Genomic DNA, 20,551 nt, shown 5'->3' on the forward strand with positions numbered 1-20,551 from the left:
AGAGACGGGGTTTCACCGTGGTCTCGATCTCCTGACCTCGTGATCCGCCCGCCTCGGCCTCCCAAAGTGCTGGGATTACAAGCGTGAGCCACTGCGCCCGGCCTGGGAGGAGGGCTCTTAAACGGAGGCGGGCTTAGGATTTCTTCCGTATGGAAGTGTGGCCTCCAGCTCTCTGGTGTTCTCGCTTCCTGCCAGAAACCACATGGCTATTGCTAACTTCAGAAGGTCTCTAGGTACTCACACAACCTACTATCTCCTTCAGGAACCGAGGTGAGAGTGTGGGGGCTCCACGACCCCATCCTGCTCCTTCCCTATAGGGCCAGGAACTGCCCTGATGGCTGGGCTGGGTGGGAGAGAGTAAAGTCACATCGTCCTATGGTGACACGGTCTGTTGCCTTCCCTTCCAACTCCCTGGCCTCTCCATCTCTCACTAGCCCCAGAAAGGAGAACAGGAGGGGCTCTCTGGTACAAAGGTGGAAGTTGCCCTGACAGGGACTGCCCGACAGATGACTAGGCTCCAAAGAGAGGGACAGAGTGGGGCGGAGGATGCCATGAGGGCCACCAGAGAGCCTCTTTTGGGTGCTCCCAGCCATGGTTCTGGAGTTCTGCATAGCAGGAGCTTAAAGGAAACCATCTCCTTGGCGCCAATGTTTGTTTTCAGCACCACCCTCTGCTGAGAGCCCTGGCTTGGGAGGGGAACTCCCTGACTTCCATCCACGCTGAAAGAGCCAGCCTGGAAAAGCCCCAGAGGGCAGTGGCTCACAGTGGGGGTCCAGGAGCTAAGATGTGGCACAGGATTGATCCAGGCTGAGTCTGTGCCACCTGGCCTGGGTCCTTGCCACACACACCCCTCCTCCTTCCTGACACCCTTCTGCCCAAGCACCGGCAGCATCAAAGCTATCTTCTCCCATTTCCAAAACTCTGCCCTAGTTCGCTTTAAAAGTAATCTGGTAAACAAGGTAGCATAGTGCCCAAATTACTATGTTCCTCCACCTAAAAGAACTCTCATTTGACAATAAAGTGCCCTATGACCCAGTTATTCTAGTACTAGATTATATATCCAACAGAAATGTACAAATATATTCACTGAAACACGTGAACCAGAATGCTTCCAATGGCCAAACTGGAACCCACTCAAAAGCCTATCAAAGCAGAATGGATAAGTTAACTGGATTATATTCACACAATGGGATACTACATAACACTGAGAATAAACAGTCTACAGTGACACATAGTTCTATGAATGAATCTCACAAACGATGTCAAGCAAAAAAAGCCAGACACTTCTTTCTGTATGATTTCATTGACATTAGCCATGAGGGTAATGGTGACCTCTGGGGGTTGGTAACAGGGAGGGGCGCCAGAGGGCTGTGGGGGCCTGGCAGTGCTTGGTTTCTTGATCTGGGTAGAGGTTACACAGGTGAAAACTTAGTGAGCAGTCTAGTCACTGCTCTGTCACTGACCGGTAGAGAGACCAATTGTCCTGGTTTGCCTGGGACTGTTCCCATGTTAGCACCGAAAGTCCCGTATCCTGGCAGACTGGGATGACTGGTCCCCTGGCCCAACTGTGGGAAGTGGGCAGCCACATGGGCTTCCTTGGCCTCTGTCACCTCAACGCCACATGAAGATGGAATCCCTGCCATGACCCACTCTTGGGTTTGTTCTGAGGATCAAACAAGGTCCTATGCGAAAATCTGTAGCTGCAGAAGATCCTGATGCCATGGCAGTCGGAAAACCCACTGAAGAATAAACAGTAAGGCAAGTCTCCATGATGGCTGGAGGGGGACCCTGGGACCAAGTCAGACCACAGGGCAGCTGGGGCTGAACAGAGAGAGCTGACCAAGGACTGCTTCTCAAGGGTCTGGTGTTTTTCCCAGGGCCAGAGGTTAGCACTGCCCAGGCCTGGGGCCGCCCTGAAAGGGGCAGGCTGGCCCTGCCCCCTACCCTGCTGTTCCTTACTTATCTAGGGAGCCAGGAGTCAAGCTCCAGTCCAGCTGCTGTCTTCACTTGTCAGCGCTCCTTCTCCAAGAGGGGGCGGGGCAGGGAGACAGGCAGGGAAATGCACACTTGGCCCGGGGTTTTTCTGCTGATCCGGGGAAGGCTGTGGTGGTGGAGCTAATCCCAGGCAGGAAACAGGGTAACTGTCTGGGCTACAATGCCTGTGGCGCAGGTTCCACTGAGGGGACTGTCCTAACAGGCCACAGTGAGTAAAGCTCCTGAGCATGTGAAAAAGTCACATTGTACAAAAGTCACCCCACTTCTGCTAAAGTTTTTGTAACACTGGTTTCTAAACCTGGCTGTGCAAATCGCCCAGAACCTTCTCTCACACTGGAGTCTGAAGGCCTCAGGGGTCTAAGAAAGTATTCATAGAGGTCTTCCTCATTTTCTATGAAAATGTTAAATTTTTCCTTTTGACAGTAAAAACATTATCGAATGAAAGCATACACATCTGCATCTTTGGGGACACCATCCCATAACTGCATGTGGCCACACAGGTTCAGGGGCTGCCACACAAGTTCTGAGACTAATGACTGTCCACACCCTGGGGCTTCAGGGACTAAAGCAGCCAGACCCCACCGACAGAGTGTTCTCAAGCCTTGTTACTCAGAGCGCAGTCATTGAACCAGCACATTCGCAAACCTAGAGCCTGTTAGAAATGTGGCATTCCAGGTCACCCAGACCTGAACAAAAACCCTGCAATGTAAGGAGCCACCTAGGTGAGTCAGGCATGCTAATGTTTGTGAAGCGCCGGCCTAGATGGCTGGCCTCCCCTCTCCTGCATTATTGTTCATTGAAATGGCTTTGGATTTCCCACCTGATTTTTCAGTTCTAATTACTGTGTTACTTTCTTTTATCTGTTAGTCCCATTGAAGGCTCGATCATCAATAGTGTTTGTTAATTCACCCATATACTAGACTCAGAGATGAGGCTGGTAGTTGGGGTCCCCATGCCATGGGGATGGAGTGCTATGCCCTGAAGACAATGAGGATGCCCAGAGATTCGCCCCTGGCCTCCTGCTCTCCTTCTTTGTAGACTCACACAAGTGAGGTTTTATTACTTGGTGCCAGCCACATTTCCCACCCTCCTGACCAAAGGCCCCAGGCTGGCCAGCCTTGGGGACAGTGAGCACCCAGAATGGGGATCTTGGCATGTGTAGCTACATGATGCTACAGAATATGCATGCTACTGACTCCCTGGGAGCCCAGGAGCAGGGTGGGCTGCCAGAGATGGGAGGGGAGCCTGCCACCCTCCTGACTCTGGGGCGGGCTCCCCATCATGACAATGGCAGGGCAGCCTGGGGACCCTCCTGTGGAACCCTCAGCCCCCACCCACTGGTCCACCAAGTGGTCCACCAGTCCACCAAGTGCCCCAGGACTCACAGGATGTAGCAGATGACCCCAATGCTCCACATGTCTGTGGCGTAGCCGATGGGCTCATAGTTGATCACTTCAGGAGCCACAAACTCCGGGGTGCCAAAGAGGACCTTCAGAGACCCTGCGTTCTCTGAAACCAGGATGGAGAAGGATAAATTGCCAGCACATCACGGAGCCACCTTGAGGCCAGCAGCTGCCCGAATCTGTGTGTTGACCCCAACCTGGGAGGGGCCAGACACAGGCTTCGGCACAGAGAACAGGCACAGAGACATCTGACCTCCTTGTTAAACAGGTGCGTCAACATGTCAGTGAAACCAACAAACTGCACACTCACCTCAAATGTCCTGTGCAGGGTGGGCAGGGGGAGAAGAGGCCATTAAAGCACCCGCCCCGAATGGTCTTTTTGTGAGTCTCTCTCATGAGTTAGTTCCCCTAGGCAGGGACTGTGACTTATGCTTAATAATAATCTCTAGCATTCACTATGTCCTATGTACCCCACCGGCAGCTTTACAAGGGTTCTTACCCACCCTAAGGGGTAGGTATAATGCCCGTGCTACTGAGGACATGAGTGAGGCCCAGGGGAGTGCAGTGATTTCCCCACCCGGTTAACAAGTGGTGGCCAGGACTCAAGCCCAGGTAGTCTGACTCCTGAGCCATGCTTACCACTGCTCCTCCCTCCTGCTTCTCCTACTCCTCATGCAGCTTCATGGCTGTCCTTCAGGAGCTACTGGGAGGGTAGTCGGGAGAGGCTTCAACCCCAGGGTGGTACCTCTTGGCCATAAAGGACCAGAGATGCCTGTTAATATGTGCAAAAGGCAGGTACCTGTGGGCTATATCTGGTCTTGCTTAACTTCGCAGAGCTCATAGCAAATGTTCTAAAACAAAGCATTTAACAGCCCTCAGATGTGAAAGCTCTGCTCCAATTCCTGCCTCCAGCCCTTTCTGCTACATTTTTGCCACTTCTCAGTTCTCTGGTCCTTGGTGGACACGGTCGTTCCCACAATATCCCTCATCAGTGGACCCTGGACATTGTGTTCCCTGGGCTCTGACACTGCCGACTCCTGAGGACAGCGGCCTCTCTATTCGTTTAATTTATTGGTGGTCACTGTTCAAAGGCAGGCCCTGTATGCCAGCCACTGCCCCTACCCTGTCCTGTTAGCAGGAGTGAGCAGAGCAGAGCAGGCACATGTGCCCAGCGCTGAGGCATGTTTCTCACCTGACTGCGCTGACCACCAGACCGGTCATAGTCTATCGGAACCTCGCCTCCCCTTGCCCCTTTCCTCTGTATGACCAACACAGCCTCAGCCAGCACTGAGCGTCCTAGGAGGCATTTATTGGGTGGCATTCATTTGGCCCCTCCTTTCTATTCCCCGCAGGGTGGTGAAATAAAGCCAGCTCACCCCCGCCCTAGGGCTCCTTGCTAGCAAGGCAGTGGCTGAGAAGGGAGGATGAAGCTGTTTCCTCAATCACTGGGACATCAAAGGGCTGCAGAGGTGGGCTGGATGCAGGCAGAATGTAAGCCAGGCAGGCACCTGCCAAAGTGCTTTCAGGGCTGGCCTTGAGACCCTGACCACCTCCCCCTCTGTGACCTCTCTCCTGGCTAGCATAAGAATCAGAGGTGCTGCAGAGCACCCTGAGCAAGGTCTGGGGTCCTTGTTCCAATCCCAGCACATCCCCTGGCTCACAGTGGGACCTCCTGGGCAAAGCTATTGTGAACCTTTGTTTCCTAGTCTACAAGTTGGGGCTCATAAAATCTACCCTGCTCACCTCATGGTGAGAATCATAGGGATTATTTTTTATGTGAAAGTGCTCTAGAAACTGTACAGTATGATGCAGATGTGCAGAGCCACCATCACCAAAATGACTTTTGCTGCTAATGGCACCAGAGTGAAAAACAAAAGGGGATAATCATCATCATATATACAGCTAACACCTAAGCAGTCTTACTATGTGCAAGGCACTCTTCCCATCCCTTTACCTATATTAACACATTTGATCCTCCTAACAAATCTGTGAGTTAGGTCCTACTATGATCCCACTTTTCTGATGGGGAATTTGAGGCTTACTGTCACATCTAGTATGTGGTAGGGGTAGGATTCGAACCTGAGAAGTCTTCATGGTCTTGGGTTTAGCCCCAATACTGTATGTTTCCTCTCACACTCAGTGTGAGAGGAAACGGCCACTGCAATACACACTGGTGTCCATGGGAAAGGCAGATGAGCCTTACCCAGCCTCCTGGCCAGACCAAAGTCGATGAGCTTGATCCTGGTGCCCGTCTTGTTGACACACATGATGTTCTCCGGCTTGAGGTCCAGGTGCACGATGCCCTGCTTGTGGATGTACTCCACCCCCTCTGAGATCTGCCGCATGTACTTGATGCACTCGCGCTCCGTTAGCTCAAAGTCCTCGTCAATGATGCGCTCAAACAGCTCACCTCCTGACACGCTGTGGGAACATGTGCACGAGGTCAGGCCACAAGCTCATGGAAGCCAGGCTGGCAGGGAGTCTGGCCAGGGTAGACTGGGGGTAGGAAAACTGGCAGGAAAGCCCAGGGAATGGGGGTGATGGGCAATTCCTGAATCCCCACTCTCCAACATGGGAGAAGGGTCAGGGCTTCCTGGTTTCCCATCAGGGAACTCTGCCCTGCACCCTCTAAGCTGCTGGGGACTCAGGGAAGCATCTACGCTAGGCAGTTTCAGAGGTGGGTGTGAACACAGAGATCCAGACATGATCTTCTTAGCAAAAAGAGTGACCTCTAAACAGTCTCTTTCCCTCAAATGACCACATATGCCTAAGGGAACATTCTGGTACCCTAGCCATGTCTTTTAGTCACAGGGAACTCAAGTTCAAAATACTCACAGTTCCCACAAGCCTTTGTTTTGCATAGCCAGGAATGGAAAAATATCTTCAATCTTCAATAATGAGCCTCAGCAAATTTTCTAAAATTAGTTGGCTGTAACTCATTATACCTACAGCCGTGACAGATTTGCTTACTCTGGCCAGGCCTATAGTATTGGTTTACTCCCTGCAGTCATAATTAACTGGTCTCCCTTGGACCCCTTCCTTACCCCAGCTGTGTAATCCTTTCTACCTGGATAGGCTTTGGATCCTGGCTATTTCTAGTGAACTTTGCTTCTGCAGCCACAGGCATGCATCCTCTGCTAGGGACTGCCCCGGGGTCTCAGTCGTCAGCATATTGCCCTTCAGTGCAAATGCATGGCCCCACCAGCTGAGTTGCACAAGTCCTCTCTGTTCCCCTGTCCTAGCCCTCTGACCCACCTTTCTTGGTCTCTGCTTAGCAAGTTTAAAGCATCTCTCTGGTAACTTATGCAGCACCCAGATATCAGTAAGCTTGCTTTTCTTTTTTTCTTTTTCAATTTTTTTTTTTTTTGGTAGAGACAAGGAGTTCAAAGTTATGTTGAGCTATGATCACACAACTGCACTCAAGCCTGGGTGACAGAGCAAGACCCTGTCTCAAAAGCGAAAGAAAGGAAGGGAAGGAGGAGGGGAGGGGAGCCCAAGCTGGTCTGGAACTCCTGGTCTCCAGCGGTTATCCCACCTCAGCCTCCCAAAGTGCTGGGATTACAGGCATAAGCCATCATGCCTGGCCTATAACCAACCTTCCTTCCTTCCTTCCTTCCTTCCTTCCTTCCTTCCTTCCTTCCTTCTTTCCATCCAGCCTGCCTGCCTGCCTCCCTCCCTCCCTTCCCTCCCTTGCCTCCCTCCTTCTCCCCTCCCCTCCCCTCCTCCTTCCTTTCCTTTCTTTCGCTTTTGAGACAGGGTCTTGCTCTGTCATCCAGGCTTGAGTGCAGTTCTGTGATCATAGTTCAACATAACTTTGAACTCCTGGGCTCAAGCCATCCCCTTGCCTCAGCCTCCCAAGTAGCTAGGACTACAGGTATGTGCCACCGCACCTGGCTAATTTTTTAAATGTTTTGTAGAGACAGGGTCTCTGTCACCCAGTCATAAGCTCATGTTTCTGCAGTGGCCTGTAGGTCCACCAGTTGAACAAGGCCGGGTGGGTTCTGGACCTGTCCTCTTGCAAGGGTATTTCCTGTCCTACAGAGAGTCCTCACGAAGAGGAAAGGAGCTGAGTTTGAATCCTGCTGCTGCCTTTTATGAGCTGTTTGACATTGGGCAAGTTGCTTAACCTTTCTGAGCCCCTGTTTCCTTATCTATCCCTGCCTCACAGAGTTTTTAGGAATGTAGGAGCCTTTGTAAAGTATCATGCCTAACACACAGAAGGTGCTCAACACTTATTACTTATCGTTTGATAAGCTGTGGTGGGCTAGGTGGATCTTGTCACTGACCCCTGCAGGAGAGAGACAGGGATGCACTGTGGGGCCCAGCATACCACAGCCTCTGCCACGTGACACACACATTCACTTCTGGAAGGGCTGAACTGGAGAAGGTCAGTCTGTGCCAGTGACAGCTGGAGGGAGCTAGAACTCACACTTTAAAACCCATCTGAGAAGAAGGTCCCCAAATGGCCAGCAGGTGGCGCTCTTGTCCTTATGCCCTCCATTTCTATTGCTCTCTACCAAGTCAAACTCTCATGTACATTCTTAGGTCTCAGCCAGTTCTTAACATCTCTGTGCTTCATTTTCCTCATCTGTAAGATGCAGATTAAAAACAGCCTCACCTCACAGGGTGGCTTCAAAGACTAAATGAGTCAACACAGGTAAAGTGCTTGAAAGTATCTGGCACACAGTCAATGCTCAATATTAATGATCAATTTTCTATGTAAAGAATCACTTGGGGCTCTTATTAAAAATACAAATTCCCAAGCTCTTCCTCTGGAGATTTTGATTTAGAAAGTCTTGGGAGAGATCTGAGGATCTATATTTGTAATAATTACTCCAGGTCATCCTTATGATCAGACAAGTTTGAGAAATACTGGCTTACTCAACTACCACTCCTGGGAGACCAGCTGAAATTCACACCCTCTGAAAAAGTCGCTCCCCATTTCTTCACATGGAATGATCTTTCCCTCACTGGGCATCCATGGCCTTATGTCCACAGCCTTGTCTCTGCACTTTCCATGGCCTTATGTCCATGGCCTCGTCTCTGCACTTTCTGTATCAAGTTGGCTTTGCCTTGAAGTTCTGAATACATCACAGGTGCCAAGCTCACCTCTAGACCCTTATTTGCCTCCGACTATATTTGGCACAGACAAGGTGCTCCAAAATGTTTACATTTAAATTTTAAATATTCTGAAAAAGCAAGCAACCATTGTTTTCAATGCCCTTGGAAACGTCTGAGGCAATGAGTGGTGGGAATCTGAGCCATGGAGATAATTCTTGCTGCATTTCTGGAGGAAACCTATTCAATATAAATTCAAATAGGTTCAATCCTATTCATACATACTTATTATATTTTGAAAACTGTTCCTATGGTTCAACTTTCTAAGATGGAAGGGGTTAAACAGGCAGGATTAATGGTTCTGTGGGTTTCTCTTCAAAATACTCAATGCTATGGGTGGAAAATATTGGTTTGATAGACAGCAACTGCCACCCACAGAAATGGGATAATGCCAAGGGCCAAGATTAGGCTTAATAAATTAATGGTGAGTGAGTGAATGACTAAATAAATAAGTGATCCCTATCCTAAGAAATCAGATTCATCCTCCAAACCCTAGACCTTGGCTAGCCCTCATAGGAAGCAAGAAGGAATGGTGCTATCAGGGGACTCAAGACCCTCTGCTCCTTGCCCTATGGCAGCCAGCTGGAACGTTCTTTGACAAATTTTGCTAATAGTAGCACAAACATGAGATGAGCCATGGATGACGCAGCTTAAACTTCACATTATCTTCAATGCTCAGGGTCCCAACATCACCTGGCATGTCCCAAGCACTTCCAAAAGGACAATCCCAAGTAGGCCAGGGGCCTGAAGGAACCACTGTGTCAGACCAAACTGCTATATGGTGGGGGCTCATCTAGTAATCAGAAGTCAGAAAGGCTGAAGACACATTCATTACTATTTCCCACTAGATCTGAGGCAACTGAACTTAAGGCTGGGACCCTGGAATACATTTCCATTGTTCTATCGCCAGGCATCATCCTTCTTTTAATCTCAGTTTCTCCATCCAACAAGGTTAGCACATTGCACTGGTGAAAACCATCCTTTCCCTTCTCAGTGGTCAAGTCTTAGAGTGTTTAAGCTGGAAGAGATGTATAGATGCAGTATGAACCTGTTCCCTTCTTCTTTGGTTGACTGAGTTCTTACAAAGTTCCTACTCTTGGCGACCTGGCCAAGGTCCCAAGTGCAGGCAAATCTTCTGGTATCTGGGCATGGAAGACCTGCTGCTGTCCACAGGGGAGGCATGGGGTGGAGGGATGAAAGCCAGACCAGCTGAAGCTTTCTTACATTTTCTCTTTGCTTTTTCCATCCAGCTTGCCAACTCCCAGTTCCAAGCTAAGTATGGTATTCTGCCCACTGGTGCTGCTGCCTGGCCTTCCCCAGGCCCTGTGACTCCTGCCCTCCCTGCACCCTCTCAAGAACTTGCTCAAGGTTTAACTTCTAAAGATAAGGCATTTCTCCACATGTCCTCACGTGCCCATACTGCCTGGACTAAGCAACCTGTTCTAGAATAAATGTGAAAAGATGCAGCCCACGGGGCTATTGTGAGGGTATAAAGAATGAGGCCACAGATGTGGGCTACGTATTTCCTGAAAATGGGGAGGAAAGTCTGAATTTGGGGCTGAATGTAGATTGTAAGATACGAATGGAAATTCTTCACTGCATCTTTTATGGTTCCATGAAATATTAGAATTTTATAACCAAAAGGGGCATCTTGAGATTGACTGTTCTAATCCAAGTACTTCTTCATGCTGGTAGGATTTGACAATTGCAAAATCATGACTCAATAGTAGCAGAAACTGAAGCCACGCTTCCTGAATACTAGGAAGGATTTGTTCCACAACACCTTGTTGGAAGTTAAATGCTCAAAAAGTACTTTTAAGTGGAAAAAAACCAGGATACAAAAAAAGTCAATGTATCATACTCCTAACACTAACTCCCCATTATAGAGCACTGTGCCCTATATGCGTTATTGCATTGAATCCCACAGCGTTCATGAGGTGGGCATCGTATCTACATTTATGGATGATAAAATTAAGGATTGGTACAATAGAATAACTTACTCAAGGTCAAATAACAAGTTAGAAGCAGAGTTGGGATTTGAGGTAAGGTTCATCTGACTCAAGCCTACACTCTTAACCACTATTGCCTTTCCTAAGGAACACATACGGAAAGTAAATACTTGTGTGCCAGAATGTTAATGGCATGAGGGGAGAGAAAATACTAATATTCCACTCATATCTACAGCTTGGGGATGGCTTACTGGCCTCAACTTTCCCGGGAAAGAATTCCAAGATGCTGATAGAGCCCTCACCAAAGGACAGCGACCCCCGAAGTTCAGCATGAGCATTTCAAGGATGTTGAAAGCAATTTCACAATATCTCTAAAGATTTCAAATGTGCATACCCTTTAACCTAGCTCTCCCTCACTTCTGGGAGTTTATCCTATAGATATTCACAGGCATGAGTGAAAAGATGTGTGCACAAGGTTACAAACGATGCTTGTTTGTAAAAGCAAAAGGCTGGAAACCACTCAATCTCTTATCAAAAGAAAGCTGCTTAAATAAATTGTGATTTTCTATACAACAAAACCCCATAGAGCTGTGAGAATGAGGAAGCTCACTAGGTAGTGAGATGGGACTAACTCCCATAGTAATTTGCTGAAAAAGCAAAGTAGGCTGGGTGCGGTGGCTCACGCCTGTAATCCCAGCACTTTGGGAAGCTGAGGCAGATGGATCGCTTGAGCCCAGGAGTTCGAGACCAGCCTGGGCAACATGGTGAAACCCCATCTGTACAAAAATACAAAAATTAGCTGGCGAGGTGGCGTGAGCCTGTGGTGAGGTGGGAGGATCGCTTGAACCTGGGAGGCGGAGGTTGCAATAAGCCGAGATGGCACCACTGCCCTCCAGCCTCAGTGACAGAGTGAGACTCCGTCTCAAACAACAACAACATCAACAAACAAACCAAACTAAAAAAGCAAAGTATATGATAGTGAGTATAAGAAGTTACTTTTTGTGTTAAAAGGCAAGAAAATAAGAATATATGTGTGTGTGTGTGTGTGTGTGTGTATACACTTATATTTTCATAGAGAAACTTTGGAAGGACACAGATAAAAGCCAATGAAGCTGTCCATTTGTGTTGGTGATGGTCGTGGTGTTTAGGAAAGGATAGACAGGAATAATGGTGGAAAGTAGACTTTTCACTGTGTATTTCCTAACATTTTTTGAGGTGATTGTAGCATATATTCTAAAAATGCAGGTAAAAAAGGAAACTGTTAAGAATGCAGATGCTGTGAGGGATGCCTGGCTTGCTGATGCCAGTGTGCATGCTTGACTGTGTGTGTGTGTGAGTGCGTGTGTGTGTGTGTGTGGGTGTGTACACACAAGCACCAACAGCTCAGAGGTGAGGGAGGTGGAGGATTCAGGTGCAGAAGAAACAATGGATTCTGGGAAAGGCTTGGCTGGAGGTCATCTGACAGTCCCCCTGCCTTTGTACAACCCCATAGGGAAAGCACCACTCTTTAGTGAGTGAGAAGTCCAAAGAGTACAAACAAGAGTAGACCAGGGGCATGTGGAGACACAGGAGGGGACTGAGGACCAGAGCGAGGCTTCCATCCTGGATTTCGAGCTCCCAGCCAGGGGCCCCCCTTATCTTTCACATGGAAGTCAGGAAGCTGCCCGGTCTCTCCCCTAAACCACCTTCAGGTGTGAATGCCCTGAATGAAACCAAGGAGCCTAGGGATAGCTTTGGCCCTTTCATGGGGAGATGAGGGTGAGAAAGGTGCCAGGGTCCTCAAAGATCTACTGGTTTGTTTTGGAAATAAGCACAGGGCTGCAGCTGGGCTGGCGCTCAAAGGCTCAGGGCCAGCACTGTGCACAGACCTTCGGTTCTGTTTGGTCAGGCCTGGCTGTATGGCTGGTGAGCATCTTACATATCATACTCCTGTCTGCAGTGCTTTCCATCTCAGGGCAGAGGTGGCTGGGGTAGGGCAGTAGGGGAGACACATTTGGGGGCTCCCTGCGGTGCCCAGGCTGCTGGCAGTGAGCCACTCACATCTCCAGGACCATGACAATGTTGGCCTTTTCTTCGAAGGCATCCACACACTGGACCAGCTTGGGGTGGTGGAGGCAGTTCATGATGCTGATCTCCTGCCGGATATTCTCTTTCTCTTTTGCTGAATATGCCTTGAAGAATTTCCCTGCCCAGACTTTTCGAGTTTTCTTTTCTACAAGTCGAAAGACCTGTCCAAATTTCCCACTGTAAATGAAAGCGGGAGGAGAGAAAAGCCACATTTAGCCAAGTTTTCCACTAACTTAGGGTTGGCAAATTATGGCCCATGGGACAGATCTGGCCCACCTCCTTTTATAAGTAAGGTGTTATTGGAGCACAGCCCTGCTTGGCTGTTTGCATATTGTCTATGGCAGCTTTTGTGCTATAGTGGCAGAGCTAAGGAGTTGTGACAAAGGCATATTGCCCATAAAATCTAAGATATCAGCCTTTATGAAAGGCCCAGACTCCTCCTGCTCTAGAGCAATGAGGCACATTTGGTTTTTCTTATCTTTAAACTTTTTTTTTGTAGAAATAGGGTCTCGCTATGTTGCCCAGGCTGGTCTTGAACTCCTGGCCTCAAGCAATCCTCCCACCTTGGCCTCCCAAAGTGCTGAGATTACAAGCGTGAGCCACCACACCTGGCCTTTGAAGCACATTTCTAATGCTGACAAACCCACTGTCAACCTTGGCTGATGGCATCTCTTCCCCTCCCTGCAGTGGAACCCATGAAGATGAGTGGAGACAGCCCTTCCCAAATGCAGAGAATTACTGAGCAGTTGCCTTCCTTCCTTCCACTCCCAACCACTGATCCCCTGGTGATGGCCCAGGCAGGGTCCTGCTTCCCACTGCTGAGAGAGGGGAGAGTGGGGCTCCTCTGTGATGGCACCGACTTCTTTCTGACACTGTTACCCGGTTTGCATCACTCCTTCATTTCCCAGAAACCGCTGGAAATACAAGTGGAGTCCCACTCCTTTCTCTCCCACCTCTTCTATTTCTCCAGGGACAGGGCTAAGGGCAGATGAACAGCTTGGCTCAGGGTTGGGGTCTGAGCCCACTCTGTCCTCCATGCCCCAGGGAGAAGCCAGAGTAAGCAGTGCGAGCCAAGTTCATGAGGGAGCTTGATGACTGCTGTGCATTTAATGGAGCACTAACGCAGGCATTGCTTTACAGTGAGCACTGATCAGGCTCCACTGACTTCTGTGGATCAAATGGAAGGGATACCAAAGATAATCTGATCCAGTCCTCTCATTTTATTTTATTTTAAAAATTATTTTTTTAAGTTCCAGGGTACATGTGCAGGATATGTATGTTTGTTACGTAGGTAAACATGTGCCATGGTGGTTTGCTGCACCTAACACCCCACCACCTAGGTATTAAGCTCAGCATGCATTGGCTCTTCTCCCTAATGTTCTGCTCCCCACACCCCCTGCCTTCCCCCGACAGGCCCCAGTGAGTGTTGTTCCCCTCCCTGTGTCTCATTTTGGTCCTGGGCCCTGAACAGAGGCACAGAAAAAGAAGGACTTGCCCACAGCCTTTGCAGAGCTGGGACGGCGCAGGACCGCATGGGCAACTCTGCAGAGAGTCCTGGGTGAGTGAGTGATGCTTTCGTGGGTCAGTCCTTTGGATCCTGCAGGACTCTCAGTCTGGGGAGGAGGCAGGGCCCAGGGAGCAACAGGAAGCTGAGGCACTGAATCTAACTGTGAGACCCGCACCACCCTCAGCCTGGGAGCCCAGGGGCAACTTCCCACTGCACTTACGATCCTAATCTCTCTTCAATGTCGTAGAAGTCAGACACTTTTTGTTCGGTATTGACTGTCACTGTCCGGTAATCAACCTCAGGCTCTTTCTCATCTGTGGGGCACAGGTCAGGGTTGGTGTGAGTCTCAGATGCCCCCACTCAGCCCCCTCTACCCCAAGAGCCTGACCCGAGGACGGGGGCTGCACTCACCATCGTCTGACACCTCCACTTCATCCTTCGGCTCTGGGGGGGCACAAGGAAGGACAGAGAGGACACAGGTGATTAGTACTGAAGGCCCACTGACAGCAAGATGTGCTGGGGGCCTTGCCAGGCCTCAGCCTCCTCAGGCAGACGACTACCAGGCCCAGAGCTCTGGGCATCCCCTGGGGCTGGTCAGTCCACATAGCAAATAGGGCCCGGTGCAGACTGGCAGGTGCCAGGCTCCTCCCTCCACTCAGCTCCACTTCTCCACCAGGTCTCCCCTCTGTCCCATCCTCTCTAGCCTCATGGTCCCCAGATATACCCTTCTCCACATCTCACCCAACCCTTCCTGACTTTCAGAACCTACACACAACTGTGACAGTCTCTTTCTGCCCTGGCCCAAAAGTCAGCAACTTATAATTGCTTCTAGTGTCAAATCCATGTAGCCATTCGTTGAATGTTGTTGACAGCATCCCAGCATTGGACCAAGCATCCTGAATGTCAGTTGTTGTGGGCATTCAAAACATATTACACAGAAGGCACGGTCTCTCCTTTCTTGTAGCTTATAATTTAGTTCAAGAGGCAAAAACATATATACTTGAAGTAACAATTTACAAAGTGTACCATAATCACGCACATATCACCATGGTTCAAAGTGAACACACAACAGGGGAGGGTGACACAAAATGGGGCAATTGTAAGTGAGAGCAATTATCCTTAGAAGAAATAGCCTTTGAGTTGTGTCTTAGAGGAAATGATGGAATACAACGAAGGGGCGAGTGACGTCACACAAATGAAACCAACAGGTATTTGTGAGGCAGAGCAGCGAGGGACACAGTCATGCCAGCTGCTCCCATGGCCACGTCAGGAGTGAACAGGGTCTGGGGAGCAGGAGGGGTTCCCCGGAACAGGGGGGCGTCCAGCACAGCACAGCACATCCACTTCGGAGCTCCAGGCCTTCCTTTGCCTTGATACAGGTTTGTTTGTTGACAATCGAGCCACTCTGGCTTCCTGACCTTGGCTGATTGCCTTTCCCTTCCTGGGCCTTGGTTTCCCCATCTGTAAGAGGAAGGGTTGCACCTGATGTCTCTGGCCCTGGCTAGCTCTGGATGCCACGCTTCGTCGTGTGCTGTGTGTTCCTCAGCCATCGTCTGGGCTGCGTCCTGGCTGACAGCTGGACAATGAATGGGAGGTTTCCCGAGGAAGCAAAACAAAGACAGGAGAGAAAGCATAGAGGGAGGAAAAGGATTTTTAAAGTGTGAGTGTGTGTGTGTGTGTGTGTGTGAGGGTGGCATATGAGTGTGAGTGTGGGTGTACTGGTGTGAGTGTGAATGTGAGTGTGTGTCTAGAGTTCTTAAAATGCTGCTGACAAAGCTTAGTTTTTTTTAAAAAAAAAACTAAAACTAAACATGAATGGGATTGGAAAGTGTATTTTATCACAGAAAGGAAGCTGCCATGGAAAAATAAAAAAGGATGAGATAGACAGGGACACCCAGATAGAGTCTAGCTGAAGTCTCTGAGGTGGGTTTCACGGTTGCTGTCGGGATGTGGGCCTAACTGGTCAATATTCCTAAATCCACATGTTGGAGAGTTAAGAGTGGCATTGTCCAATTCACAGGTGGAAAGGATGACCTGAGAGCAATGCAACTAGAAGCCAGGAACGGAGTTAGTGTTCAGGAGAATCTGATCATTCTACCTTTTAGGGTGGTGAGCCCTAAAGTACATAGTTAAAACCCAAGACAGAAAGAGCAGCTCCTCAATCTACTGCTCGGGCTGTCAGATGCTGTCACAGGGCAAAGTGTGCACGGGCCCCAAACGGGTGAGTACTGGGTAGCTGTTGAGAGCGCCCTGGGTGCCTGCCCCGGAGCTCTGGCTGCCGGCAGTCCAAAAGCCATGATGGAGCTGGAGGTGGCATGCAAGGCCACTGAAGGGAAGGGCTACATCTTAATCAGAAAAGGTGAGGCCTCTGAGGTTGGGAAAGAAGTCTAAAATGGACATGACTTTAAAGAGAATCACACAATTGCCAAGGGTGAGATGCGGGTTTCGGACTTTTCATCAACTCATGACTACTGCACCTTGGGGGAACCATTTAGTGTTCTACCTCACGTAGGAGGAAGGCTGGAGGGATATGGAACTCACATGAGAGGTACCACTAGAATAATAAGTATGTCCAATAGACATTTAGGTTAGTTCAGTGGTGATATTATAAACAGGGTTTTAAGAGAAGCAAAAATATTGGAGTCAATGAGTGATGGGACACCAGGTGGACCAGTCACTGGACTAGGTCTTCAACACAGAATCATCCTATTTACTGTCAGGGAGACCCCTATCTTGACCTGTGGTGCTGCTGCCCGATATAGTGGTTCACCAGTTGAGGCATCCTTTATTTCTTGTTCCTGTGCCACATTTTCCTGGCGTGGCATGGAGACCAGTGTATTCCAAGCAGCAGAGTGAGAGGGAAAGGAGAGGGCAGCTTTCCTGGCCTGGTGTCAGGAGGAGCAGTCTTGCCAATGGCCCGGCAGCAGGGGACTTTCTCTGTGTGCCTTGAAGGGGGCATCCAGTCCTAGAGCTGGCCCCTGCCTGTCACTGTGAGTCCAGGTAGACAGCCACAGGGCTAGCCTCTGGCCTCCCTCATGAGCCCACATCCAAGCCTCACCTTCACCTCTAACCCCAGAGGTCTGCAGCAGGTCTGATTCTCCTGCTAATGCTCTGGGGGAAAGACCTAGATCATTCTCAAGGAATTCCAGCCCCTCTTTCTAGTGCACTATGTTCCTTTATGCTGCAAGAAACTTGGATCAAGACTCCGGACTAAGCCGGGAGCAGTGGCAAGTGCCTGTAGTCCCAGCTATTCGGGAGGCTGAGGCGGGAGGAATGCTTGAACCTAGGAGTTCAAGTCCAGCCTGTGCAACAGAGGGAGACCCGATCTCTTTAAAAAAGAGAAAGATTCCAGGCTTCTACATCCCCTTCTGCTTTTCCCTTCTTGTCCTGCCTCTCTTCTATTTGACCACAAGGGGAGGAGTGAGAGAGAAGTAGAGGAAAGACCACAGTTCAATTAGCAGAGCTCTTGGTGCATAAAGGGTTGTTGAGAAAGGTGAACTGGTTTCCATCTTTCCACTAGGGAAGGGTCTTCCACTGAACTTAAAAAAAAAATCTGTTCAGAATGAGCTATGAGATCCATGAGCTAAGTGGAAGGCTATTTGGAAGATGGTTCTGAGATATTTGTGCAAACAGATGAGAGTCTCGTTACCCTGGAGTGTTTGGGAGAGGATCAGCTGAGTGCTCGGGACCCTCACATGGCACAAGTTCAGTCAGTGCCCTGGACAGAGAATTGTCCCTTCCTGCAGCCAAGGACTGTTGCACACCCAGAGAACACTAGAGGGCATCCCAGCCCCGGAAACGGCCTCAGGCCAGGGCATAGCTGCAGCCTGGGATGGGAGCGGTACAGGCTTTATATCTTGAACTGTCCTGGGGATTGCAAGGAGGCTCCAGTTCTGCAAGAAGCCTCAGTCACAGTAGCTGTTTTGCTAACAATTATACAGACTAGAACAAATTAGGGTTAGGGGCAGGGATGGAGTAGCAGCAGGATTTGAGGAGGAGTACAGTTCAAGAACTGGTTGCGCTGGGAGGGAGCAGGGCTGTGGTAAGGTTCTGGCTCTGTGCACTTGGGTTTGGGAGTGCATTGTCAGCTCAGGGACCCTAGTCTTAGGAGTGGCTCCGGCATAGAGATACAGAAGCCACTGGAGCTCCATGGGGAACCCATGCTTTGTCCCCCCCTGTATCCCCAGTACCCATGGCAGTGCCTAGAACACAGGAGGGGCACAGAACACGTGGTGAATGGATGTGGGATGAGGGCTAGGGTACAAACAGGGATGCAAATGAGGCATGAGAATGAAGTAGAAGAGCGAGAGGCAGGAGTGGCAGTGGCTGTGGTGGTAGTGGTGAAGGTCAGAGCCAACATTAGCTGGGCTTCATGGAGTGTGGGTTAATCAGCACTGCCTTTTTAATATGATCCCACCCCACCTGCTCCACAGAAATGACCTACAATGACCTCTCACTTGATCCCACCTCTCTGCCAACACACACACGCGCGCGCGTGAAAACACACGCCACTTCCCTGAGAGCCATTTCCCTCTTCAGCAGAGGGATGGCCTATGGAGCTTTATAAAAAACAAGCATCTGAGCAGACCACAGAGGAATTTTGCCTGGAATCTCCTCAACCAGAGTCCTCTGCCCTGAGGCCTAACACTTGCCAACTGTTCTGCCCTTTTCCTCCTCCCCCTTGGTAATCCAGCCAGCCTCAGCTGGGGAGTAGCTTCCCATCTGGAAGCCCTGGGTGGACTGGACACCCCCCCTCTGGATTTCAAGTGATTTCAACATTGCCCTTTGTCTATTCCCAGCTGGGAAGGGTGGCAGCAGGGAAGGTGAGTCTGAAGGCCCAGAGAGGGTTCAGCGGGCTGATGGCAGGGAACAAGGGAGAGGCCACTTGCCCCAGACAGGCAGTCCCAGCTCTTCCTCCCAGCACAGTCTCCGCACAGCCTTGGGAGCGGCTGGCCTAGACCCCTGGGGGCTACACCTTGCAGCTCCCGTGGCCTCTGGTCCTGCTGCCTGGGGTTAGTCAGGGATTCTCCAGTCTCTCCTTCTTTACACCATAGCACAGACCTGGACGATTTCCTTTCCAGCCAATGAACTCTTCACACTGCAATCTTATTCCTTTTCCTGTCACTTTTCCAAGTAACATCCTAACACCACAGACTGGAACTTGATTGCCCCCCCGGGACCCACACTCTATGCAGCCCCCACTCTGCTCATTTCAGAGGGACGTTTTTTTTTTTTTTTTTTTTTTTTTTTTTTTTTTTTTTTTTTTTTTTTTTTTTTGTGTGTGTGTGTGTGTGTGTGTGTGTGTGTGTGTGTAAGAAGACAGGGATGGCAGTTTTGTTACTCGGTGTCCCCCGACAGACATTTGGGAGTGGCTAGTGGTTGGGATCCCTGGGAAAGCTATCCCAGGAGCAGGCATCATACCTCCATGACTTGCACCATAGTTCTCAAGGAGACCTGCTCTACGCATATTGACATGGCTCAATGGGTAAAGGCCGCTCAACACACAGCTGCTAGCATAAAATTGTAAAGCTGGTATGTTTTCCATTGGTACCCTAACTTACTTTCTTTCTGGGGCCCTTGTTTAATTGAAAGTAAAGTTTTAATACCTGTTTTGTACCTAATTTTCAAATTTTTTTTCAAAACTAAACAGGGTCATTGAATCAGATGACAGTTTCCATACTCACAATCACTCTAGCTCCCTGGTGATGCCAGGCCTGCTCACTTTCTCGCTTTCTGAGCTTTGCTCAGGTTCACTATTTGCCTCACTTGATTTCTAATTCCTTGTAATTAGAAGGAGTCAAATACATTCTCACCTAGTGATCAGTTTTGGTTTTCAAGTGACACTCTGCATGTGGAGCTCAGTCTCCTCTGATACTTGAGTCTTCTACTATCTGCCTCACAGCTCTACATTCTCCTATCTCCAAGAGCTCTCTTCCCTTGATGTCCCTCCACCTTCTCCTCACCCCCAACCTTTTCTTATCCTATATTCTTTAATTCATTTTTTTTTTTTTTTTGAGATGGAGTCTCACTGTGTCACCCAGGCTGGAGTTCAGTGGTGCAATCTTGGCTCACTACAACCTCTGCCTCCTGGGTTCAAGTGATCCTCCTGCCTCAACCTCCTGAGTAGCTGGGACCACAGGCGCATGCCACCATGCCCAGCTAATTTTTTGTACTTTTAGTAGAGATGGGGTTTTGCCATGTTGCCCAGGCTACTCTTGAACTCCTGAGCTCAGGCGATCCACCCGCCTCAGCCTCCCAAAGTGCTGGGATTCCAGGTGTGAGCCACCACGCCCAGCCTCTTATCCTAAATTTACAATGTCCTTTTCCTGTTCTTCACATAAATCTTCTTGAAATAATATTCCATGCTTCTGGTCTCTTTCTTCCATTTATTCCTTAACCAGGGCAACCATCTTTTCACTCAGTGGAAACTCTACAGACTTTGATCACAAAGATCACTACCAACCAAAGGACTAAATCCAAAGACCCTCTGAGTCCTCATCTCCTTCATCTTT

At 49.5% G+C, this 20,551-nt stretch overlaps 1 protein-coding gene across 8 annotated transcripts in view; it reads right to left on the reverse strand.

Annotated features, from left to right (window-relative positions):
* Positions 1 to 20,551, reverse strand: part of MYLK (myosin light chain kinase) — a 285,888-nt gene that overhangs the window by 22,768 nt on the left and 242,569 nt on the right. For 6 of the 8 annotated variants that reach the window (XM_030802237.1, XM_030802244.1, XM_030802243.1 and 3 more), the window contains 5 exons: positions 14,451 to 14,483; positions 14,260 to 14,353; positions 12,506 to 12,709; positions 5,602 to 5,819; positions 3,381 to 3,504 (listed from right to left, as the gene is read on the reverse strand). In XM_030802237.1, coding sequence (XP_030658097.1) covers positions 3,381 to 3,504; positions 5,602 to 5,819; positions 12,506 to 12,709; positions 14,260 to 14,353; positions 14,451 to 14,483 — 673 coding nt within the window. Of the gene's footprint in view, positions 1 to 3,380; positions 3,505 to 5,601; positions 5,820 to 12,505; positions 12,710 to 14,259; positions 14,354 to 14,446; positions 14,484 to 15,383; positions 15,391 to 20,551 lie in introns of all 8 variants that reach the window. The other 2 variants (XM_030802242.1, XM_030802240.1) reach the window with 1 other exon arrangement.

This window comes from Nomascus leucogenys, chromosome 21 (genome assembly GCF_006542625.1).
Source record: "Nomascus leucogenys isolate Asia chromosome 21, Asia_NLE_v1, whole genome shotgun sequence".
Lineage (NCBI taxonomy): Eukaryota > Metazoa > Chordata > Mammalia > Primates > Hylobatidae > Nomascus > Nomascus leucogenys.